General features: G+C 37.6%; 3 protein-coding genes across 3 annotated transcripts; 2 read left to right on the forward strand and 1 right to left on the reverse strand.

Annotated features, from left to right (window-relative positions):
- Nucleotides 1-10,931: 10,931 nt before the first annotated feature.
- On the forward strand, nt 10,932-16,159 carry LOC116256344 (probable flavin-containing monooxygenase 1). The gene is made up of 5 exons (XM_031632696.2): nt 10,932-11,676; nt 13,249-13,486; nt 13,779-13,954; nt 14,288-14,670; nt 15,580-16,159. The coding sequence occupies exons 1-5, from the start codon at nt 11,227-11,229 to the stop codon at nt 15,926-15,928; spliced, it is 1,596 nt and encodes a 531-aa protein (XP_031488556.1). The 5' UTR covers nt 10,932-11,226; the 3' UTR covers nt 15,929-16,159.
- Nucleotides 16,160-17,220: 1,061 nt separating this feature from the next.
- LOC116255572 (probable flavin-containing monooxygenase 1) lies at nt 17,221-21,224 on the forward strand. Its single transcript, XM_031631440.2, has 6 exons — nt 17,221-17,232; nt 17,671-18,126; nt 19,093-19,330; nt 19,789-19,964; nt 20,118-20,476; nt 20,849-21,224. Exons 2-6 carry the CDS (start codon nt 17,674-17,676, stop codon nt 21,198-21,200), a joined length of 1,578 nt encoding a protein of 525 aa, XP_031487300.1. The 5' UTR covers nt 17,221-17,232; nt 17,671-17,673; the 3' UTR covers nt 21,201-21,224.
- Nucleotides 21,225-22,538: 1,314 nt separating this feature from the next.
- On the reverse strand, nt 22,539-26,361 carry LOC116255573 (WRKY transcription factor 72A-like). Its single transcript, XM_031631442.2, has 4 exons — nt 26,246-26,361; nt 24,189-24,716; nt 23,461-23,574; nt 22,539-23,333 (listed from the first exon to the last, which is right to left on the reverse strand). Exons 1-4 carry the CDS (start codon nt 26,333-26,335, stop codon nt 22,539-22,541), a joined length of 1,527 nt encoding a protein of 508 aa, XP_031487302.1. The 5' UTR covers nt 26,336-26,361.
- Nucleotides 26,362-26,616: the final 255 nt, after the last annotated feature.

Below are 26,616 nucleotides of genomic sequence, written 5' to 3' on the forward strand. Positions count from 1 at the left end.
AAGGAACATCGATGTTTATATATATATATATATATATATTTTACCCCTTAAGGGGAGTGCGGCCGACGCCATTGTACCACCATTGGCACCGTAATATGTGTCAAGTTCATGTGAGACCTCGGGTTTGGATGTGGGCACAATCATAAAACTGCATATAGAATTCGGGCCTGCTTAAATCATCAGGTCCACTTGTCAAATTTATTGGGCTAAATAATTTCAAATTCGGGTCAATAATTAGATGCATCGAATCTTTTAATGTTTAATGGAAATTAATGTTGACAATAGTGAAAGGAACTCACTTTCAGAGAAAAAACGGAAAATGAAATATTAATTGAAAAATATGCAATATTTACCGTCACCATCCTTGTGAGCTGTGATATATATATATATATATATATATAAAAGCATTGGCTCATAGCAATATATTTCCTTATTCTTGAAAAATAATTTTCATCCATCGCTTAAAGGGCTGGATCCATGAACTTGAGCATCAATAAAGTACAAGTCTACAAAACTCCAGTTTTTGCATTACAAAAAAAATCTCTGGGCCAACGATAGCCGATCACTATGACCGAACCACGTAAAAAAAAGATTTGGATACTGAAAAAAATTTCGATATTTGATTATGAATTCATATCACATTTGGATATAAGAAACGACATCGAATCGAATTTAGAGTCAGATTTAACTAAATGTTGACCAAATTCAGATTCAAATTTGGTCAGGATAATAGCTTTAATTCGAATAAACATCTTGTAACGAATGTCTATAATATAATTTGGGTTAGATCTAAAAGTTGGATTTGGATGTTAATTTAAAAAACAAATTCGGATCGGATTTGAAGTATGAATTCAGATTGTGGGTTTGGATATGATACCATTTGTTTTTTCATCCGAATTGAAATTCACATAAATGAATCTAAATATATAGATATTTGAAAAAACAGACATGGTAAGCATACATCTGATTCCAATTGTTTCCCTAATGTTGCCTACAGCTTAGGAACTAAATACAAAAAGCCCTTCAAGTTTGTTCATGGATTATTGAAAATTTTAAAGGAATAAAGAAAAAAAGAGTAAATTCCTAAAAGTGCTTACTTGTAATGGAGTTTACTTTGGGGTATTCCAATGTGAATTTTCATGTTATAGAATTTAAATTCAAACATATTATCGATTTTTATAAAAAGAAAACAAATCCTAACTTAGTGACAATAGGGTACACTCATGAAATACTATTGTTTTACAAATCACACCCAATTTCTCGAGTAATTTTTCTGATTTCTGGGACATATTCATAGAATATTAACACAGGATTGCTGACACCAAATAATATTATCAGTTGTTATTGTTTCCTAAATAAACATACATTTTAAAAGTAATGTTGACATTATCAAGAAGTATAATCCATTAATTTGGCGTTGAAAAAAAGACGGGAGAAATATCTAGATATTCTTATAAAAAGAGATGTATAAATATTAATACCTACACTCTACACTCCTTAAGGTTGATGATGGTCTTCCATATTAAAAAAAGACGTTAGATTTTTACTTGTTTTTTTTTTTTAAATATGGTATTAAAGCAGGAAGATCCCCATATGTTGCACGAGAAAATAAAGCGCATTATGCAAGTGTTTAACGTTATTAAATAAAAATTTCACAATAAAGTGAAGGTCGTCATTGATAAAAGATAATTTTGTGACCTATAAGGGAATTATATTGTGGAGGTCAAGATGGCAAAAATAAAAAAAAAATCGGTAGAAATATGATTTCTTGGAGTTTTCAAGTATGTCTAGTATGACTTGGAGGTGAAAATGGAAAGTGTCATGTTAAGGTTGTAAAAAAAAATCTTCTCAATAAAAGAAACGACGTTATTATTGTTAAAGATAATGTGATGACTTATAAGAGAACGACATCTATAAAAGCTAATATGTAATAAAAATAATAATAACATTGTTATCAACGAGGGTGGTCATCCACCTGAATTTGCAAAAAAAAAAAATCAAGTTTCTTGACTTTATTGTAAGAGAATGATATCTATAAAAATAAAGAAACCAACAAAAATAATAATTACATTGTTATCAACAAATAAATTCGGCGACCCAAAGTTGTAAAAAAAATAAAGAGATATCTAGAGATTATTACAAACAGAGAGTATAAATATCAAATTAAACATTATGATCTTTAGGGCCAATGGTGGCCTTCCGTGGTGGAAAACCATGTTAAATCTCATGCTTTCATTATTTTTTTTTATGTATTTTTAACAATATCCAAGTACATGTATTTTTTATATCTTTGAAGAAAAAAAACATGAGTCATCAATGAATGTTAGATGCTAGCAAAACTACGCTGACTTACTGGCCTTCGTGAAGCTTAGGGATGTCAATGGATCAGATATATCCTTAATTATGTCTGCTTTTTCGGATATCCACATATTCAGGTTTAGATTCGAATTCAAATAAAGAAAAGTCATATTCGGATATCCACATATTCAGGTTCAGATTCGAATTCAAATAAAGAAAAGTCATATCCGAATCCGAATCTGATTTTTGTATTATATCCAAACCCGAATCCGAATTTTGAACCGAATTTTGTCAATTTTCAAAATTTGATAGCATTAGATACAATATGTTTGTCTAAAAATGAATCCGATCCGAATCTAATTAGATATTTATGTATATTCGAATCCGATCGGATGTCAGTTATTAAATCCGAATTCGATCCAATTTCTTAATCGGATATTAATTTTTTTCCATATATGATTTTTTTCAATCGGTTTGGTCGGATGTCCGATTCAAATTGGATATATTGACATCCATAATGATGGGTAGGAGTGAGGTGCTTAATTCAGCTGTCTATTCTTAGCTCCATGGGTTTATGCGTTGCAGCTTCCCAATTAAAGAAATGGAAGCAACAGAGATGCTTGCTACTTTAGCATTCAATTATAAACAAAGATGATGCTTATATGAGAAAGTATTGAAAGAAAAGGTGATTCTAGTTGAAAAGATGTCTTTGATTAAAAAACGCTTACCTTTTCAACTAGAATCACCTTTTCTTTTAATACTTTCTCATATAAGCATCATCTTTGTTTACAATTAAATGCTAAAGTAGCAAGCATCTCTTTTGATAATGCCAGTGCGTTCACTAAGTTGTGTGTGTTGCAGTTAGCTTGGTGGATTCCTGGAGATTGCTTCGCCCCCTTTCCAACTAGAATCACCTTTTCTTTTATTTCTTTCTCATATAAGCTTCATCTTTGGTGCAAAACTCATCTTCCTTTGATAAACATATTCGCAACCATTCCTTACACACAAGAACAGGGAATGGTTTCATAATATTAACAAAATCCCTAAGCAATTACATTGTCAACAATGTAGCGGGAAGCTCACGAATTCACGCGTTCTAGGTACTTGCGATCGATGGCAAAACAATGGTGTCAAGACGTATTGAATTTACACGTTGAACCAAAGTGCTGGGAACCTGAGACTTCTGAGCAGACAGTATTAGTACCTAAGCTGTATCTCATCACTGTGCCGGTCAGTGAGTTGCCAAATCTGCATCCCTCTTATTGAAGCAGCCATTCCTTGTTCTTCCGCAGACGATCGTTGTAGCTATCCATCACAGCAGAACTCGTTTTCTTTGTTTCTTCACTGGTCATCTCTTTAAACCTCATGATGCGAATTTATGAATGTATTTTTCATAATCTGGTTACTGAAAAAAATATCTTACTGGATTGAATCAATTTTCTGAAAAAACTTAAACATTCATCACCAGATATTCTTAATTACTGTAACTTGAGCGGCCTCCTAAAGTTGAGTACTGCCGCTGAAAGTACCTGCAGTAATGCATATTCTGTAGCTACTAAGTAAAATCCGGTGGTGGGATGCTTACTACAGATTACGGTGCGTAGAATCTCTGCACAGTTCATTGAATAACGTAGTTAAAAAACAAAAGGTACACGCGTTGAACCAAAGGCTGCGAGAGGGAGCAAGGTAGAGGCAGAAAGCGATCTAAATAGACAGGAACAGAAAACTAAGATGAGAGAGAATACAAATGGAGCATCACTTCTTCTTCCTGGACAAAGATCTACTGCCAACCTGCCTGGCAGCAAGATGAAGGCCACCAAGATGAGCATTGAGCCGACTGTTTTCTGACGCATAGAAACTGCAGCAATTCCATTCTCATCCTCTAATCTCAATGACATACTTGAGATGTTTTCATTGGAGCCAGACTCTTGTATGGACCCTAGGCAAGCACCTAATGGCTGCAAGATGCCTTCTGTGGAACTAGAAGCCAAGGATTGTGCAACATAGTTGGAGTAGTGCATAATTGATTTTGCAGTCTCCCTCCTCTGGAATTAAATGGCCACTGTCATTCATGTATTGCTTATTAGCAAATATGACTGTCTCCCCTACTTTGAAAGTAAATGATCAGTGATATTCATCTACTGCTTATTAACAAATATGACATTTAAGATGCACGCCAAGAACTACAAAGTCTTTTTTGATGGATCGCAGATCAATCGAGTCCCTCAAAGTAGTGACTTCCACAACATAATCTTCCCTATGCAGTGTTTTGCTGCCACAATCTTCCAAGGATTAGATGTTACATGGTTCAATTGCACAAATGATGGGAGAAGAGCAAATGTCTGTGGCCTTGTGTGCCATTTGGTCGGAATAAATTGAAGTGTGCATTAAGGGATGCGTGAACTTAAAAAATCGAGGTGTATAATTCATCAAAATTTAATAGGTAAAAGCGAAAAACAAAGTTTTTCTTCTATCCATAAACATGATCAAATTAAGGCATGACTTACAACCAGCTGGAAATAAACCTCGACCATGATGATCTGGAGACGGATTTTGACCAATGTTGTGATCGCGATCTCGCTTCTGAAAGCTCGACTCTGTTAATAAATTTCCGTCGATCTGATCAAATGCGTATTTTCTGCACTGCTTGGCATGTGCAAAGTTCAACCATGTAAGAGTTCGATATCCATGCCAATGACACGCCTGTCACCGAAATCTCTGTCGCGCTGATGATAACTTCATAAATGATTCCACCATCATGATAGTTCTACATTGAGAAGAGGGATTCCCATTATTTATCTCTATACCGGTGCAGTTTTTCTTCACCGCTGCTTCCTAGACAATGTTTTTGACAAACCCTGAAAATTCCAAAGATGATGCATAGGAGCAAGAATGCTCCACCAAATGGAACAACCACCAAGGTGAAAGACATTTCTTCTCACTTCCAAGCCTTAAACAAGATCCCATATTATGGCGCGAGTATATGACATCTCCCTCCCGAGAGATGAGCCAAGCCAGTTGAGGGACACTAGTTGTAAAATTTTTAAGTTGTTTTCAGTGAAAATTAATTACAACTTTAGAACGAACTGTTCTTGTTACCAAGTGACCCTTTTGAGGAACCAGTTCAAGAGTTTAGAACAAATTTGTGAAAGACGAACAATATGTTATTGTTACGGTGCATGATGGACACAAACACGAACAATTCTTTTCCTTTCTTTTGTTTGCTGTACAAACAAGCTTTTGTGGTAAGACACCCATTCATTTCTTTCGCTAGTAAGACACCCTTGCTGTGTAACCAAGTGATGGCTCTTTTTCCATTCCTTTCATATAGGAATGGGGTGACCCCTTTTTGACTTCACAACCTTCCACAGTTAACTTCTCTTTCCAATTTTGAAAAGTATCTCTTCGTCACAGTAAACAGTATCCCATGTTATGGCAAGAATATATGACATCTCCCTCCCCGGGGATGAGCCAGTTGAGGGACACTAGTTATAAAATTTGAAATTCTTAAGGGGCATCAAATATGCAAATTAAAAATTGTTTAATTTGTTTTCCTTCACAAAAAATTTCTGGCTACATTCTTGCTTGTGATATATATATATATAATTTTCATCCATTGCTTAAATGGCTGGACCCATGAACATGAGCATCAATAAAATACAAGTCTACAAAGCTCAGTTTTGCATTACAAAAAAAATCTCCATTTTGTGGGCCAACGGTAGCCTATCATTATGACCGAACCACATAAAAGAAAAAGATTTGGATACTGAAAAGCATTTTGATATTTGATTATGAATTCATATCACATTCGGATATAAGAAATGGCATCCGATCGAATTTAGAGTCAGATTTAAGTAAATGTTGACCAGATTTGGATTCAGATTTGGTCAGGATAATAGTTTTAATTTGAATAAATATCTTGTAGATGTCTATAATATGGTTTGGATTAGATCTAAAAGTGGGATTCAGATGTTAATTTAAAAACCAAATTCGGATCAGGTTTGAATTATGAATTCAGATTTTGTGTTTGGATATGATATCATTTTTTTTTCATCCGAACTGAAATTCATATTTGAATCTAAATATGTAGATATTTAGAAAAACGGATATGTTAAGTATACATCTAATTCCAATTATATCTTTAAGAATTGCCTACGGCTTAGGAACTAAATACAGAAGCCCTTCAAGTTTGTTCATGGATTATTGAAAAAATTAAAGGAATAAAGGAAGAGTAAATTCGTAAATGTGCCTACATGTGAATTGTGAATTTGCATGTTATAAAATTTAAATCCAAGCATATTATCGGTCTTTGTAGAAAGAAAAAAAATCATAACTTAATGACAATAAGGTAGACTCATGGATTACTAGTGTTTTTACAAATCAGGCTCAATTTCTCGAGGAATTTTTTCTGATTTCTGGGACAAATTCATAGAATATTGACACAGGGTTGCTGTCACCGTACACCTCTAAAAGATGTTCTTGGTAGATCCGAGACTTAAAGCATAGGAGGGAAATGATGCGTACGTTTGATTTTTATTTTTATTTTTTAAATATGGTATTAGAGCAAGAAGATCCCCATATGGTGCACAAGAAAATAAAGAGCATTATGCAAATGTTTAACGTTGTTAAATAAAATTTTCACAATAAAATGAAGGTTATCGTTGATAAAAAATAATTTTGTGACCTAAAAGGGAATTATATTGTGGAGGTGAAGATGGACACATAGCATTATTATCAACAAAGAGGGTCGTTGACTCGTTGCAAAAAAAGAAAAAGAAAAAGAAAAACAAAAACAAAATCGGTCAGTAGAAATATAATCTCTTGGATTTTTTAAGTATGTCTTGGACGTAAAAAAGGAAAGTGTTATGCAAATGATTTAATGCTATCGAACGTAATGTGGCGACTTTTAAAAAATGATGTCTATAAAAGTAAAGATGTAATAAAAATTAATAAAATTGTTATCAACAAGGAAGGTCATCCACCTGAATTTGCAAGGAAATTGTGTTTCTCGAGATTATTGTAAACTGTGAGTGTAAATATCAAATCTAACAATATTGATGTTCTCCAATGTAACTAACATTTTTGCTCAATAAAAGAAATGTTTGGGGATATTTTGCAATCTATAAGGGAATGATATCTATAGGAATGAAGAAGCCACCAAAAATAATAATAGCATCACTATCAACAAAGAGATTCGTCAACCTAAAAATGTAAAAATCATCAAAGAGATATCTAAAGAATATTGTAAACAAAAGTATAAATATCAGATCTCATGCTAATTGATCCTTCAGGCCCATGGTGGCCTTCTGTGGTGAAAAACCATGTTAAATCACATGTAATCTCATGTTTTCATTATTTTTTATGTATTTTTAACAACATCCAATTGTGTTGCATGTATTTTTTTATATCTTTTAGGCAAAAAAAAAAAAAAAACACGAGTCATCAATAAATGTGAGAAAAACTATGCTGACTTACTAGCCTTCATCGATAAAAGTGGAGTTATATCTACGCACCATGCAATAAAGTTTTATACATTTGAAACATTTAAAAGTTATTAAATTAATGTCTCTCACGCAATAAAATGTTCAGTAGGAGGAAAACCTTTGCCCCCATGACATAGCTGGAAAAGGTTGGCCATGAGATCGTCAGACCATAAGCAAGGGCACATGCACATGCACATGCACATATGAAAGCTGAAGATGGAGACATTCGGCCACAAACATGTGGTATTTGATTAGCTTACAAATAAGCGCACAAAATTAAAACTTCATCCACCCCCCAATTCAGATTCAAATTCACATTCAAAATGTAATAGAATTATATAATAGGATATTTGTCCAAAAATAAATCCGATCCAAATCCATATGGATCAGATATTTATGTATATCTGAATATGATTCCAAATCTGATCAGATATCGTTTCTTAAATCCGATCGGATCTGATTTTTTTAATCAGATATTAAATTTCTTTTTAAATACGACTGTTTCATATCGATTCGGCTAGATATGCAATTCAAATCAGATATATTGACATTCCTACTGATCCAATTGCACCTTCATTGTCATATGGTTCCATGGATATATGTGCTCTTACATATCACTTTCAGAGCCTCCCATATGGTAAATGACAAATTATAACTTAGTCATACTAGAGATGCAATGACATGTACCATGGATGGTGACATGATTGTGACTTGGAAAGGATTAAAGGCATTCATTGGGCGTCCATTATAGAAAAAATTAGGTGCTATATCTCACCAAATTAAGAATTAGGTGCTTTTGGACCAGAATACCACATTTTTTTTTTTTATAATGGATGCCCAATGAATGCCTTTAATCCTTTCCAAGTCACAATCATGTCGCCATCCATGGTACATGTCATAGCATCACTAGTATGACTGAGACATAATAATTTGTCATTTACCATACGGGAGGCTCTGAAAGTGATATGTAAGAGCACATATATCCATGGAACCATATGACCAGAGACAAGCCAAGCTACCCAAGGTAATACATTCATATATCAAGTTATGTATGACTGTGAAATTTATTGCCTCTTGCCAGATACACAACCATGATCTTTATCTTCTCTCTATCTATGTATGACAATAACTCTATAGATTATGCAATATTGATAATATATTGGACCTCGACATGTGATGCACCAACTCGATCGGTTTGACGCGAATTCTTGTGAATGATTAAAACAAAGGAATATTATGAAAATGCGGGAAAATGAAAACAGAATGCATGCAGTGAATGAAATTTGAGTTTGTTATTTTCATTTTTGAGATGTCAGCAACAGGAAAATCCTGGTTTTTTTTTTTTTTTAAATGTAAGAGAGTCAGAGACTCTCCTCCTAGTTAAAATTAATTTCGTATATATATTAACTGCTACTCGCCATCCAATTGAATATTCATTTCTTGCTTTGTATATAATATCTCCGCTTGGTGGAGTCTGCCACTCTCAGAGCTCAATTATTCAACCAATTTTGCGTCGGCTGCCCTTTTTCTTCATGCGCCTCGCAAAGTGGTGCGTCTCCTTTGCTTTAATTTAATTAGGAGGAGTCTCTCTTACATTTCCTTATCGACACTATGTTTACTGTAATCCTTTCTACAGGTTGTTCGATTTTTTGTTTCTGAAAAAACAGGATTGTCCTGTTCCTGGCTTCTCAAGAATGAAAATAGTAAACGCAAATTTCAAAACAGTGAAACCGCATGCATTCTGTGTTAATTTTCTCGCATTTTCACCAATGAAGCATCTTCTAACTGTTCAAGGCTGTCCGTTTGCCGAGTCTTCTATTTAACCACGAGGACATTTTGGTCATTTCTTACCTATAACACATGGTCACTTGTTAGGGATCATAACTTATAACCTGCTCCCTTGCAGGTGCACCAAATTCTCTAAGCCCAAGATTTTTAAGTAATCTTTTACAAAATAAAGTGTAACATTTTGTTTTATTTTATTTTATTTTCTTGCATTTATTTTGGTGGATGCAGAGATGGGGACTCTGCAAGTTGGTGGCGATTTGCTTAAAATGGCAGCTTCCACTGAAGAAGTATGGCATTTTGCCTGAAGGAAGCTTCTTCCAACACATTGCCTCATGTCATATTCTCGCTCTTCCCCACAACTTCTACAATCATGTAGAGGTGAGGCAGGAAGAATCATCATAAAGAAATCTGCAAGTTGGGGATTCTGTGAGAAGGGCCTTGTTGTTGAGAGTGCAGCAGAAGATCAGAAGCAGGAGTTGGCGGAGGCCGACTTGGTGATCCTTGCCACTGGCTACAAAAGCTATCAGAAGCTCATGGACCTATTTGAGTATTCACTATACCATCAATACTTGTTACCAGGATTGGAGCATGGCATTCTTCCTCTACACAGGTATTTTCTTTAAAAAACACAAGATTGATTTTTGTTTACTTTTTAGATCCTTGGTTTCTGAAGCAGGTTAAGTGCTAAGTTTCTTCGTTGCCAATAGAGAATGCATCCATCCACGGATTCCCAAACTGGCGATCATTGGATACACGGAGGCATATCAAATCTCTTCGAGTCGGACAAGTTCGATGGTTGGTCTGTTTCCTCGCCGGCGGTTTCCGGCTGCCGACACCAAGGAAATGGAAGAAGAAATTAAACTGTTCAAAGCTTTTCGGGTCATAAAATATTGAAATCTGACTTATATATCTTTTCTTTGTTTTGATTTATAGATTTTTTGGACCTTTATAGACAACAAAAATCTCGAAATTGCTCGTTGACCAAATATACTTATGCACAAGAGCAAGGAAGAAAAAAGAAAGAGAGAAAGAGCCGACAAAATGGAAAATGCCTTAAGAAATTGGTTGACAAATAAGAAAGGAAAATGAAACATGATATATATATATATATATAAAAGCTGAATATCTTGAAGTACTTTTTCGATCAACTTGATTGATAGTTTACTAAACATTACGTACAGCGCTACGTCCTGAACCTCAAAGTAATAGTTTCGTATTGTTGACAGCACGCCTTAACACGTGTTCCCATTAAATTATTCGTCAAGTTGATGTAATGAATGAACTTGGTATTTGCTTAGCATATCAAATCAGACGATAAGATGATGAGTTTGCCTTTTTTGGTTAGCTATTTTGTAATTGAGATGATAAATGGCCATTAGTGAGTAGCTCTTTTTTTTTTTTTAATCTACATAGACTTTGAACCCATATTGGCCAAGTCAATGGAAAATAAACAATGAAAAATAGAATCACAATCTACTTCACATGAAAGTGATTTGCCGTTGAATTTAATCTAAATTTGATAGAAGACTTCTCTACTTCTCTTTGAGAACGGTCAGAAGCTTTTTTTTTTTTAATCTCTTTTATAAAACAAACCGAAGAGATACGCGAACTTCCCATTGCTTCATTGCTCCATCCTCTCCCTCCGGCGACTTTTCTGATGGAAAGCAGAACGGTTGCAATTATCGGCGCTGGAATCAGTGGCTTGATCGCTTCCAAATATGTGAAGGAGAAAGGCTTTACTCCCATCGTCTTCGAGATGAAGGACAACATTGGGGGCGTGTGGTTGAGAACACTGGACTCCACTTTAGTGCAGACGCCCAGGCTTGCCTTCCAGTTCTCGGATTTCCCGTGGCCGTCGGCAGTCACCGGCGACCTCCCGACTCACAGTGAGTTCTTGGAATACCTTCAATCCTATGCCAGACATTTCCACCTTCTCCAATACATCCAGTTCAACTCCAAAGTCGTCGGTATGGACTTCGTTGAGAACTTAGATTCCAGGGATCTTGGTGTTCTTGCCTCCATGGGTGATGCTTGGTCAGGAGAGGCATTCAATTCAGGTGGGAAGTGGCATATATCGGTCCTAAATGCCAACGAAGGATGTAGCAAGGTGAGCCAGATGGTAGATTTCTTAGTGATGCATTTATAACTGTACTGTATATGTTAATTGCAAGTTTCTCATTTATGCTCCCTGTCAAAATTGGCCTGATAATCTGCCTCGAAGTAAAACATGATACTACTGCCTGATTGACATAAAATTCTCCACATCCAAGTAGAAGTTCAGATGTTCAAATGGAGGTTCAGATGTATTGAAGTTCGGGCATACGAATCTTGAAAATACGTAAAGTTGATCTTCAGGTAAATCCAAGCAGGTGAGGATAAGTAACTATGTATTTTAATTCAGGTCAGATAGTTGAAGGAGTCCTTTTCGGATGCCCAAGGGCCTGGAAGCTGTAATCTGTCAACGACTGTTTTGAATTTCTCAGTTAGGTGGGGTTAGGTGCCTGCCAGATTATGCTAAGAGAAGCATTTGGGCGACCTCTTTTAATACAAGTCTTCCATGTCCATCCCCTAAGAGGATGGTGGACAGAGAACTATTGGTCTGTGAAAATCTCTACTATTTTGAGAACAAGATAGCAATGCAATGTCGTCTAGCCATGAAGAAGAAAGAAAGAAACATGAAACTCCCAAAAATAGTTACTGACGACTTCTATCTAGTAGGAAGCTTGCTGTAAATGAAGTATGAAGGAAAACCCAGAAAACTTTGCGCTTTTTTTTCATATCCCAGAGAGGGGTAAGTTGGGGGAAACATGCTTATAACCGTCAAAACATGTGAAAATTTAGTGTACTTTTCGTATGCTCCGTTGTCTTCTTGGTATTTTAGTATCATTCTAAATGCTGTAACTTTTTGATGATCAAATCAATATGGTTTAGACTAAACAAATCGACCAACTTAATATATATTTTGTATGAAGATACAACTCTTAAAACCATATTTAATAATAAGATTAAAGTGCACAAAGCTTGGCAGCATGACGTTCTACGGATTAAAGCATGGAGCCACAGCAGAGTCCTGATCAGATCTATCTACTCCGCAATTCATCCGGTGACGACTTACTCATTCCGTGACTTTGGCAAAGTACATAACTAATCTATCTTCAAAACATCTTATCTTTGTTTCTGACCTAAGTGGCTTTGGGTTATAACATTCTTTCTGCATATTGTTTGACAAGTTCAAAAGAAAGCAGAAAAAAGGTAGTATGTAAGATACTTTGGCAACTGAAAACCATGGTGTGATGTTAACCGTAGTTTTGGGTGAGCATGAGAAGAATTTCGTCCTACCACACACGAGAGCAGAATCTCTTACCCAACCACTCGTCCCCCTAAGGTATAGGGCAGGCTTTGGGTGCCTTGAGGGTGCCTTCCTCACCATTCTTCAACTTGAATACCAGGTGGAGTGATGCTGAGGAGTTAACTGTAGTTAAAGTGAGAAATATATATGATGAAATTGGCTGAAGGATACAAAGTCAAGAGGCCCATATCTATCCAGTTGACCCTCTAGCGCCACTTGTAAGCACGTCACTTGCAATCTTAAATGACTTAATGCAGGTTGATACTTCACTGTTTTTTCCATCCTCTTCTTTAGTTTAATACTAAGACCTGCAAAGAATTGCAAGTGCAGGTGCACATTGTGGACTTTGTGATGGTGTGCACTGGGAGGTACGGGGACATCCCAAACATGCCAGACTTTGAAGCAGGGAAAAGGCCAGAGGTTTTCAAGGGCAAGGTGGTGCATGCAATGGAGCTCTACTCCATGGACCATGAACAAGTTGATGACTTGATCTCAGGCAAGAAGATTGTGGTTGTTGGCTTCCAGAAGACGGCTTTCGACGTCGCAGATAAATGCGCCGGTGCCAATGGTAAGATAAATTAAACAGTTCATGTGCAGAAATCGAGTTATCTGTGGAGTACTGCTAAAAGCCTATTTAACTAGACCCAGTTTTTTCTCTTGTCATGAAAGCCATGAGAGTGGACATCCACTGGGCAAGGGGAAGGAGAGAGCTAGGCTCTCAGTTAGGAAGGTTCGGCTTTCAGAAAAAGGAAAAAAGAGGATAGTCATAGATGCAAGGCAGAAAAAACAAACTGATAGGATTAGACTTTCTTTAATCCTTATTAGTTTTTTTGATGGTGAAATATTCGGTTTCTATGTAGGGGTGGAACTTCCATGCACCATGATCTGCAGGGAGCCAAGATGGCATTTGCCTCCCTCCCTTGCTTGGACAATGACCCTTGGGTTCCTCTTCGCCACTCGCTTTTCAGAGCTTATGGACCATAAGCCTGGGGAGAGCTTTCTTCTTGCTCTCTTGGCCACACTCTTGTCTCCTATGGTAACTTTACTTTGTTTAACTTTTACTCTCGCTCTCTCCCAATACATTTTTGGAAAAGAAATAAATATTTCCATTGTAAGTGAAGGTAACTTCGAAATGCGTTTTCACCATTTCCATGCCCTAAACCATGCCCAATGTTGAGGCCGAAGCTTAAGACCTCCTCTGCTAGAACATTACAAAAGAAATGTTTAAACTAAGGAATTGGGAACTTCAGCACTTTAGCTACAGCAGAACTTTTAAGCAGAAGATTTAAAAACAAGTGCATTCTTTTGCGATTTTGTACGAATATCAAGTACCAACAATTTTTTTAAAAATTTATTTTGGTGGGTACAGAGATGGGGGCTCTGCAAATTGGTGGAGTTTTGCTTACGATGGCAGCTGCCGCTGAAGAAGTATGGCATTTTGCCTGAAGGAAGCTTCTTTCAAGAAATGGCCTCCTGCAATATCTTCACTCTTCCTCAAGACTTCTATGATCATGTAGAGGCAGGGAGAATCATCATAAAGAAATCTGCAAGATGGGGCTTCTGCGAGAAGGGCCTTGTTCTTGAGAGTGAATCTCATGATCAGAAGAAACAGGAGTTGGTGGAGGCAGACTTGGTGATCCTTGCCACCGGCTACAGAGGCAATCAGAAGCTCAAGTCTCTCTTCGAGCCTTCATCACCATACCACCGATACTTGTTACCAGGATTGGAGTGTGGCGTCCTTCCTCTATACAGGTCTGCCTTAAAAAAAAAATTGTATTGTTTTTTACTTTTAAATTCTTGATTTTTATTTAGAAAAAATAACAAGAAACTGCCCACATCGAGACAAATAACAAATAACTGAACAAATAGCACTTAATCTTTGAAAGAAAATCTGAAACGGCTGCAAAACATTAATTTTTTGACATAAGAATACAGAAATACCCCTTTTAGGAACGATTTTTTTTCTTCAACAAAGGATGACTGGTTTTTTATACAAGGAATTAATGTTTTATTTTAGTGGGCGGAGCTTTGTGAATTTCTCTAAAGAGTCGCGCGCGAATTGATTAAATTCCAAGAGTTGAGCAATGATTTGTTATATTATATCTATTCAAACGGTAATCAGCTTTTTGTAATTTTTTAGTTCTATTTATTTTCATTTTCCTTTAATTTTAAATTTCAAATTTTCATGCGCATTCAAAGAAAATATATTTTCAGGTTAATTGGAAGCTCGATGTACCCGGTTCGAAGTTGAAAGGTTGCGGTAATGGAGTTCACCTTAAAAAAAAAATTGTGGTCCCTGTCACCTTCTAATGTGCATAGATTTCTAAACAAGTTTTGTGGATCTTGAAAGATGACACAAAAGGCAATAGCCAACCTTATTGACCATGATGAATCACTCACCTAAAAAAAAGACAAAAAAAGGAAAATAAAAATGGTAGACAGCAGGGTGGGCTAACCTAAACTGTTTAGAATCCTACAAAGGATACCTAACAGTTAAGATATGGTTCTTATTAATTTGATCTATTCCGCTTCTAGTATGAAGATTGTCCCCTGATGTGCTTCCCAGATTCAGACCCCTGTTGGCCTGTGCTGGGCTCAGTCTTTTACTAACCAGTTGGTGCTAAACTGAGCATGAGTACTACCATTGTTCATTTCCAACAGAGAATGCATCCATCCAAGGATTCCCCAACTGGCGATCATCGGATACACAGAGAGCGCATCAAATCTCTTTACGGCGGAGATGGAAGTGCGATGGTTGGTCTGCTTCCTCGCCGGCGGCTTCCGGCTGCCGAGCACCAAGGAAATGGAAGATGACATAAAGAGGTGGGATGAGTACAGAAGGAAGCACTCTGCATACATTTATAAGAAGCCTAGCGTTACTGTAATTCACATTTGGTACAACGACATGCTCTGCAAAGACATGGGGTGCAACCCAAGGAGGAAGAGCAACTGGCTTTCTGAGCTCTTCTTGCCTTATGGTCCAGCAGATTACTCAAACCTCAAGATCTAGAGCTCCTGCAACTTGTTACTTCACAATGGGGAGATCACTACTGATCAGTATAGCTTGTAATTATGTCTACACAAAGAATAAATGAATTTAAACAGCTTTGGTCTTAGGTTTTCGAAGGAATACTGTCAATGTCTATCCATGACAGAATAAGGAAACTCCTTGTAGTTTTAATGAAGCCCCCAAAATGAAGTTCTACAATTTTAGTGAAGTTCCCAATAATTAACAATAAAATTTGATTTGGGGATCGGATTTTTACCGACTCTTTACTTCTCTGTGCATCCAGGGGCAGAGCCACTATACATAGTTGATTAACTACAGCTGCATCTGTCGACTAATTATTAGCTCTTGACCTATCTGCATTTATAATATATGATTAATTTGGAAAAGATGCTTAAAAGATATCATATGAGCAGGCAGTAGTAGGTGCAAACGATAGGGATGTTAATTTATCTGATTCATGTATATGATATCTATATTTTCGATTGTAAAACCTAGGGGCTGAACCAATAATGATACAATCCCTCTCTTTATTTTTTTCCTTTGAGAATTCAGTGAAACTATGGGCTACAAGATAGAAAGTACACAGTTTCAATTTTTTTGAAAAAGACCGAAGTATCATCTGGCATCTGAACAAGAGGAGACCTTTTTTAGGATACTTTAACGAAAATTGGCGGAGATGTTTGTTTGTTCGGACGGCAGGTCAGCCGTTGCGTTTCCTATCGTGGGCATGGCGATGGGGGCCTGCCTCAAGTCACATTTACTTCGGTCCGGAAAATGGTGAACCTACAGATGAAAATGACAAAAATATAATGATTTTTTCTTAATATCTTGATTTATAAGGCTATATCAAGATCCACTTGTGGGCCTCAATGCCTTCATAGTGATCTGTTCTATGGGCTTTCTTTGGCATGAGGGCACGCACGGGTCTTACACCTGCCAGCTTCTGAGACTGTCTGCCTTCTAAATCAGGTAGTATGGAGCAGATGAATGTAGCAAATGAGGTACATCTGCCAGGGTAACAGTTTAGAGCAAATAAAAATGATAATATATCCCTTCTTGATGGCAGAAAGAAACGAAAAGAGAAGAGGGTTTCAGAATCTCAGATGATCACGGGGAGCATAATCGTCTAACCATAGTTAACAGCTCAACCGATTCATAAGTAGTTCGGCAAAATTCAAATGGGAGGATCGCTTTGCGTCTTTACAAAATATTGGCGACCGTAACGCAATACTGTAATAGATGTATCACAAGGGGACGCCATTATCGCCCCTGAGGCCCTGATCCATCTCATGTCACAAAAAGAGGTAGACAAAGAACTTAGCGAACTGCCTCTCATGGATTCTTGACTAGAGACGATTCGAAGTTCAATGACGCACACATACAAGCGAAAGCGCGTACACACGGAAAAAAATAGTTGTTTAACAGCAATTGGATTAGCTTGTCTGCTTAGAGGTGAGCCAGCGTATGTGGGTGGTTAGGTGGGGAAATTTCTGCAGGGCTTAAAAACAAACCAACTTCGTCCCATTGAAAGGTAGGTACTGCTGGATAGATAGATAGATAGATAGAGAGAGAGAGAGAGACCACCACATAAACCCTCCAATCTTCCTACATAAATTACTGACAAGTTATTGTAACTAAACCATCAAATTCTAGTTTAGATGTTGCATTCCATGTAACACAAGTGCTTGAGGTGCCTACTTCCTTTTCTCTATTGTTACTGGTTGATACCTTTGGTTGGGCAGGGAATGGATGCCAAAAAGATTGGGATTGTGGGTGCTGGAATCAGTGGCTTGATTGCCTGCAAATATGTGAGAGAGAAAGGCTTCATTCCAATCGTCTTCGAGATGAAGGACATGATTGGAGGAGTATGGTTGAGAACACTGGACTATACTCTGCTGCAGACACCCAAGATTGCCTTCCAGTTTTCGGATTTCCCATGGCCCTCCTCCGTCACTAGCGACCACCCCACTCATGGTGAAGTCTTGGAGTACATTCAGTCATATGCCAGGCAATTCCAACTCCTGCAATACATTCAGTTCAACTCTCAAGTGGTTGGCGTGGAATTCGTAAAAGATTCGTGTTCATCCAAAGATGGAGTTCTTCCTTCCATGAGTGATGATGCGTGGTCTGGTGAACCATTCAGTTCAGGGGGAACATGGCAGATTACAGTGCACAATGTCCTTCATGGATGTTCACAGGTTAATCTCAATTTGCAATTCCCTTAGTATGTTATTTCTTATATTCCAAAACTCCTAGAAGTCAAGTTTTAGATATTATTAAATTAAAGGATGATCACAGTTGATTCTGTTTTCTTGAATGATATAAAAACTGCCCAGTTTTCCAGGTATGTTGGGCTTCTCAATCCAGGAAGTGTATGTCTATTAAGTCCTGTTTGGCTATCTGTCTATCTAGTTCTATCTCCTACCAATTTCACCAGTAGCCTGCATGATTTTAATGTTCAGTTCTGGAAGAATTATAGGATCCACTGGTACAATCTAATAGAGTGGCTCATCACTGATAAAAATCAGGATCAGGTGCATGAGACTGCAAAAAGTTGTGCTACTACAGTTTCAAGATTGTTTCTTTATGTATGTAATCTCCATGGTCTAAAACCTACAGGTTTGATCTTGGAATAGTTTATTTCAATGTTGATTAATTCTTTAACCTCCAAATTCAAAAATTTTAGTTCATCAAATCATGGTATCCTTATGAAATTTTATTTGCACGTTTAGGAATCAATCTATGAGGGAATTTTCTGGTCATGAATTTTCCGAAAACTTCAGGTCATGAATTTTGAAGATCACATCTGTAAGGGATTTGAAAGGAGACTTGGAGGCATAACTTCGAAGTATAGTCGCACAATCTTGTGAACAGATTTTACTTTCTCTGTTCTTGATGTCTAGTGCTTCACAAAGGGCCACTTTCAGGCACAAACTTCCCTTAACTTGGTCACACAGACTTTGTAGCCCAACAGAGGGGTTCATGTTCCACTTGTGAACATACTCGACCCCGTCTAAGTTATCATCCTTCCTAATACCATTCAAATCAGGAAATAGTTTGAACAAATCACATTACTAATTTCATTGATTGAAAATGGCCATGCACCTACTCCTCCACAAGTTCCATTACTCTCACAGTATTCCTTAACCAGGAAGGAAATGCAGGTGCACACAGTGGACTTTGTGATAATCTGCACTGGAAGATATGGTGACATTCCGAAATGGCCATTGTTTGTGAAGGGAAGAGGTCCAGAGGTCTTCAAAGGCAAGGTGATCCATGCAGTGGATCTGTACTCTATGGAGCCCAAGGAGGTTGACAATTTGATCACAGGAAAAAGGATTGTGGTTGTTGGATTTCTAAAGTCAGCGATTGATATTGCTGCAAAATGTGCTAACATCAATGGTGAGAATGGTTACTTTTTTTTTCTTTTTCAAATGAAAAGTACCTATCAAAATTTGGCCTCATATGACAATCCGAGGAAGTAAACTAGGAAAGGATGGCCCGACCTCATTCTGTTATCCATACTTGCATGAAGGCTGTTGCTTAATTGGCTAGACGTTCAAATTTATAGGACAGATGGGGCTTCGGGGCACACACTTTATTCTGCTTTTAGTTAACCTCACCAAGCTTGACAACCCCAACCGAAGCTATCCAATTAATTCCCCAGGCTTATCTAGTAAAGCTGCATGAGCCAAAGAAGAAAGTAAATTCAACCGAAACTTCATGTTTAAACCAATTGAGATGAGCTTCGATGTGGTGTTCAACTAATTACCGGTTAGGTTTTTAGTAGCCAATGGGATCATTATAGTTTTCTCTCCAAGAAATTGTTGAATCTTTGATGTCACTAAACTTTCTTGTAGGCATGGAGTTTCCCTGCACACTAATATGTAGAAAACCTCTGTGGCATTTTCCTGGGACATTGGGCTGGACAATCGCTCTTGCATTTCTCTATGGCACTCGCTTTTCTGAGCTTTTAGATCATAAGCCTGGAGAGAGCCTCTTCTTCAGCCTGCTGGCTACAGTACTATCTCCTTTGGTACTACAATTTTCGTCTTTATTATGAATTTCTGAAGCTATGTCTGAAGATTAAATCATTTCACTTACTTCATCAGCATATCACCAACTTAAAAAGAAGGTAAACTGATCAAACTGAATAATAGCATTCTGTGTTTTGAATTGGTGGATACAGAGATGGGGCCTCAACAAGCTGGTGGAATTGTGCCTACAGTGGCAGTTCCCATTGAAGAAGTTTGGCATCTTACCCGAGGAAGGTGTCTTCCAACAGATTGCATCATGTCATGTTGCTGCTCTTCCTGAAAATTTATTCACTTGCCTAGAAGAAGGAAGCATCGTGATAAAAAAGTCTGAATCTTGGGCCTTCTATGATAGCGGTCTGATGCTTGAGAATGAAAATGAACCAGTAGAAGCTGATATTGTAATCTTTGCCACTGGGTGTAGGGCCACCCAGAAGCTCAAGAATATTTTCAAATCCTCCATCTACCAACAGTTCTTATCTGGGTCAGAATCTAGCATTATTCCTCTGTACAGGTGAAGCTTTCTGCCTTTGCTCTTTTCTGGGTTTTTTCTGTATATGTCATTGCATCTGCTTCTAATTATCAACATTTTAGCTTCAATCCGGCTTCCTTGGTATATTCTATTTTTCATTATTACATTGCTCACCTGTTGGATCATTGCTTTCACTATTTGTTCTAGTTGATAATCAACAAACAATTTGTCGGGAGATTTATATATTTTCATGAGTGCAAATTGGTTCAGGGTCAAACTGGGCCTTAGGCTTTAATGAGAAACAGTGCCTGCTAAGGCCAATGTGGAACCGAATCATCGGGTCCCAGCTTCAGACCAACAACTTATAGCTAAACTAGCGTCAAATTCAGTAAAGATATCGTTGTTCTTGTACAGGGAATGCATCCATCCATGGATTCCTCGCATGGCAGTAATCGGACATACGGAAGCCGTATCAAATCTGTTCATGTCGGAAATGGAGGTCAGATGGTTGGTCTGCCTGCTCACAGGTGGTTTCCGGCTACCAAACACCAAGGAAATGGAAGAAGATATGAGGAAATGGTATCAGTACAAGGAGAATCATGGAGGATGCAAGTACAACAAGTCTAGCATTTCAGCCATTCAAATTTGGTACAATGATAAACTCTGTGAGGACATGGGATGCAACCCGAGAAGGAAGAAAAATTGGTTTCTTGAGTTCTTCTCTCCTTATGGCCCGGCAGATTACTCCAATCTGAAGATATTGTAGTTGGCCGTGTTGCAGCGGAAGTTTCTCCGAAGTTCAGTAAACCAAGTTACTGTGTGACCGCGCATTTTCAATTTTGAGTTAGGACATGAGATGGGGAAGAAATCACTTTTCAGATATGACATAATTTAGGTTGATATCCATTATGAACAAAATGGTTTTTCAATTGAGATCAGTGCGCACAACCAAGCCTTACAGGAAGAATAATGTGAAAACACCCATAAGATGACATACTTCAAATTCGAACTAACATTCTCTTCTCTTCGAAAGCCAAGAGATGTGACCTTAAATGAAAATCTCCCTTCATGATGTTGCATAGAGAGCTTCGGCTTTTCTGCTCGAGAGGATAGAAATTAGAAACCCTACGTGGCCAATATGAGCAGATACAGTGATCTGCCGGATCACATGATGTAAAATGATCTGACATCTTGACCGTCAGAATGTGCCATCTGACCAATCACAAGGTTATTAAGCATTTTACCATTCAATCAGTAACTTTACCGTTTGATGGAATGTCCATCGACCTAGCTAGACTGTTGGACTTAGGTCTTTGAGAAGGTCAAAAATTCATTAGCATTCTAAATTTAGGGCAGAGTTATGAATATTTCGTTCGACGGGTTAAACTATAGTTCCAAAATTTTAATGAGTCAAAATATAATTTTTATTTCTTTTTTTACATGTTAAACCAAAAATTTTAAAATTTAAACATAAACTTTTAATTTTTTAAAAATCTAAGGGGGCGAAGGCCCCTGCCTCCACCCCTTCTCCAAACCCTGTGGAAGCGTTTGGCTAATCAAATTTTGTGAAAACTTAGTTTTTTGAAAACCAAACTTTTCTCTAACGAACCTTTGAGTGAAAGGCCCAAAACCTGGCTTCCTATAAATTCGTAAAACCAAGTTTTTCTTCAAACTCCTGGTGACACCCGGATACTTCAAAGTCTTATTTTGAAGGTTCTGAAACCAGGTTGAAGTGTTATCCCTGTGCCGCCATCGTTCCACTGTAGTGGTTTTTTTGACGAGAAAATGAAACATGCATACCGATTCATCAAAGCTCTTCTTCATATATTGATACCACAATTACGCATTCGATCGCGGGCACCAATTTCAAGATTTCAGTATTGCAAGAATCAATAGCTGTTCATCTCTAGTGAGTGAGAAGTCGATTGTCGGATGGAGTCTGACTTGGATGATCTTTCACTGAAAAACTTCATCAGCCGAGGCAGAGCACTAACCTTTGAAGAAGAAAAAGGTTAAGTGTCCGGCCCCAAGAATCAGCGGGTTTCCATGCTCTCACATCTGCTTTCATGACTTGAAAAGCACTCTAGTTCAAATGAATGGGTCATTAACCTGACCCACCTCCTGCTGATGAAGAAGCAGCCATGAATGACAAAAGCTGCTGCTTCCGCTCCAAATTTTGAGCCACAGTCTCGTCTTTGCGCTGGAGCAGATGAGAGCCATCGTTGCTGCCACTAGCAACGGAGATGATTGCTGCTGCTAGTGCCGATCGGAAGCTAGGCTCCGATGTAATAACCTTGGCGACGGCATCAATGGTCCCAGAGAAGCGCTGCTGAGATGATGACATAGATGTTGATGACGACGGACTGAGCTTCTGAAGATTGGTCTGACAGAATTCTTCATATGGAGGCCTTGCTAGAGCTGATGGCATGGCTGTGCCGTTGCTCAATTGTTGGGGGCCGTTGTTGTTGAAGCAGCCAGTGCTGGCATTCCAGGAATTAGGAAGATGGCATCTCAGATCTGAAGAGAGGGTGATGTTTGAGAGACCAATTGCGGGATAATGCTTGGGCACAGAGGAGAAAGTTGATGGAAGGCTACTGAAGTGGTGAGAAGAGGATGTGGAGGTGAGATCCAATGGGATTGTTGGGTAAGAAGGGGGTGTTGAAATGGCAGGATTTGAAAGATAGAAAGGACTTGATCTCGACTTATGATCGGAGAGATCTATCGTAAAACCGGCACAATTGGAAGTCCCGGATGTCGAAATAGAGGAGCTCGACATCAGCATGCGGGCTGCAGCAGAAGTGGTGGAAGCCATGACAGTGGCTTGAACTGGTAGTGGGTGGTTGTGGGTTCCTTCGTATGTGGTTATCAGTATAGACATATCTTCTACACATCTTTGAACCTGAAATTAGTTTCCGGAAAAGAAAATACAGTCAAATTTAAATTTGGCTATCTTACATCACTCTAATTTGATTGCTGGAAACAGTAAACTCATCTTATTTTCTTGAATAACATGAATATATACATACCTGTTTTTTAACTGGGCATGATGGTGCCACAGTGCATCTGTAGTACGCTCTTGGGCATGGGTTGCCTTTTGAGATCTTTTGCCCGTATTTCCTCCATTGGCATCCATCTGCCATCTGATCATACAATTTTCTTAAAGTTACAAAGATTGGCTTCAGTTTGTCTTAATTCATTGTTTGTTTGTTTTCCTTTTAACTTATCACCTGTAAACCGTATTCCAAATGAGAGAGGAGTGTTTTATCCCGCTGCCCAGGTGAGAGCGGAAGCTCTGGCTGTCATCCCCCTCTCTTTTCTTGCCCCTAAAGTCTATGTGGGGGCTGTGTTACAAGTTTGATGGTTCACAAGTTTTTAAAACAAAATTCAAATTGGTTTTAACGTAATATTTGTCAATCAATTTTTTTTTCAAGGAAATGACAATTATTCCTCAAAGAGAAAAGGAAAGCAAATTTCCCTGACATTTCATGCATAAAAGAATTAAACACCAATTCATTTTGCTAATCAGGTGCAAACCATGGTTAAAGAAAAAAAAAAAGGTCAAGGATTGATGCGTGAATTAAGAGTATGTCAGAGATGAATATTTTTCAAAAACACCCAAATCAAATTCAAATCTTTTCTTCAGCTAGCGTTTCGACTGTTCAGTGAAGATTCTTTGTCATTCTATATTTTAGTCAGGGCAACAGATTAAGCCATGCAACTGAGGCAGCATTAGGAGAAAAGTTGCAGAACTTACCGTCGGTGTGTCGCACCTTGTCCTTACAGAGACTCTTGCTTTCTTGGCGTACGCCTGTTGCTGGAAATCGTCTTCTGAACTTCTAGGTGCCTTCGACAACTTGCTTGGCGGCCATCCCTCTGCCATGTCTTCCTCACAACTCTTCTGTGGACTCTGATCTTTCCTCTGAAACTTGCAGGCCAGCCCAAGGTCCAACTCTTCTTCCAGATGGGCATCACCCATTTTCTCACTGTTCTTGTTGCTCACCTTCTCTTCCTCTTTCTGAGCTGCGGTTGGATTATTCCCAAGACTCAAAGTAATCAACTCTGTCTCTTCAGTATCATTCCCCGAACTGCTGAAAATTGTGGCAGCAGTGCCAATAGGCTCTGAGGATTTCTTGGCAGCTCCTTCCTGTTGGTCATTAATGTCAAAGAAACGCATCCGCAGCGCTTGATAATCCTTTAGTGTACGTGACAATATCGTCTTCAGCCTCTCATTCTCTTCTTTTGCCTTACTCACCTCAGCTTTGACGGATTCATGCTTCTGATCCTAGACAGAACAGTGATGTTGGTCATGATATATAATAGCAGCATCGAGATTTTCTTTTCCTTGATTCTAGAATAGACCTGATACCTTGAGACGAACGGACTGAACAAGAAACAATATGCAGATTTGATAAAAAGCAAAAGCGTTTATTTTTTAAATGTGGATCCAAAATTGTATCTTAAATGGCCTAAGTTCAGTTTAATTCAAATCTCCTTTGTTTCATGTAGTTATCAGTTAGTTCTGCAACATGTTTGGATCGGAATAAGGGACATTCACAATTCCAATTGCAATTATTAAGTCTCTTTCTATATATATATATATAGATCGAAAACTTTAGGTGCTAGACCCGTAAATAATCCTCCTTATCGTTGAACTTTCAGAAAAACGAGAAGAAAAATAATTTAATTAATGTTAAATGACTATAATACCTTATATCCGTTTTCTCTTTATTTTTCTTTAAATAATTCATCTTTAAATGTTCCAACTAAGATGACTTGTTCATGTGGGTAGCATCATCTTGTTTTTTGATCTTTACTAAATGGATGGTTTAGATACAAACAAGGAGAAAATCAAATAGCATATTTTAGTTATGTGACATTAACCAACAACTTTTTTTCTTTGTTTTTCTCAACCGTCCACAAAAAAAATTAACATTATAGGTCTATCAAATTCAGGGAGAGAATTTGATATTCAAACCAAACCATTAAGCCAGGGACAAAAATCAGACCGTTCATTTTTTTTAAATAAAATATAAGCAACCTAATATATCTATAAAAATCTATTTTGATGTAAAACTTGTTTTTAATATGCGCTTTCCATCAATTTATTCTTAAGATCATATTGGTAAGTTAGATTTAAAAGAAAACACTTTCAAGTTTCAACATCTCATTTAAACAATCTAGTTTTTGTTCCTGACCTAACTGCGGTTTCTATCAATTTTCCTATATATACAATATTTAGTGCGATGGAAAATAATTTTTTTTCTCACTTTTGTTCGGAGCCTGATAACAATATCTAACATATGACAAATTTTCATAATAGAACTAATCGAAAGGCTGAACAGGGAATGAAAATAGTGACAGGAAAACCCAACAACCGTGAAGATATATGCGGAACTGGACGTCCTTCCGCTTCAAACATTGAAGCATGACTAAACATTGCCACTTCGCGACTTCCAGAATAAGTTGTATATATGAAAACGAAACATTAACGAAACTAATTATGACAAGATGCAACCAAAAACAAGAGTCCGGTGGCTCTGCTTTATATACAGTTCCAAAAATCAACATAATTCAACCTCATGCTTCAGCTATCAACCCGATGATAAGATAACTCAATCTTTCACCTTTCATGGCCACCTTGCCTTAAAATCTTTCAAATTATCAAAAAAGAGAAAGAGAGAAAAAAGAAAAGCAGGGATAATAAAAAGAAAAGCCAATAGTTTCGACTAGACTAACTAAATATACAATACGCAATTTCAAGCAGGTGTAAGCAGGAATCAAAAGAGAAAAGTGAAAGCCAAGAACCTATACCTTTTTCCCGTTCATCTCATCATCTGCTTCTTTCTTGGGTTCACGATCTCCAAGAACAGAAGGCGGCCTCGCGAACAACTGCAACTCCATGCCCACTGACTTCTTTCTTTCTTGCATTCACGTTTCCTCTCAAAGTTAATTTATTCATGTTCTGGGAGGTCCAGCTGTTGACAAAACCAGGAAGAAAGCAGTGGCATAAATTCAAACCTATATTTTATTAGCAGTCGGACTCTTAACACGTTCACATATTTAGTAAAGTTCAACGTTCATGATGTGTCACACTCAGTTCAAAGTTCAAACGTATCATGATGGACATAAACTTTGAATAGGAGATTGTCGATATCAGCTGTCATGCCATTAGATTCCTGAAT

Source organism: Nymphaea colorata, chromosome 6, assembly GCF_008831285.2.
Source record: "Nymphaea colorata isolate Beijing-Zhang1983 chromosome 6, ASM883128v2, whole genome shotgun sequence".
Lineage (NCBI taxonomy): Eukaryota > Viridiplantae > Streptophyta > Magnoliopsida > Nymphaeales > Nymphaeaceae > Nymphaea > Nymphaea colorata.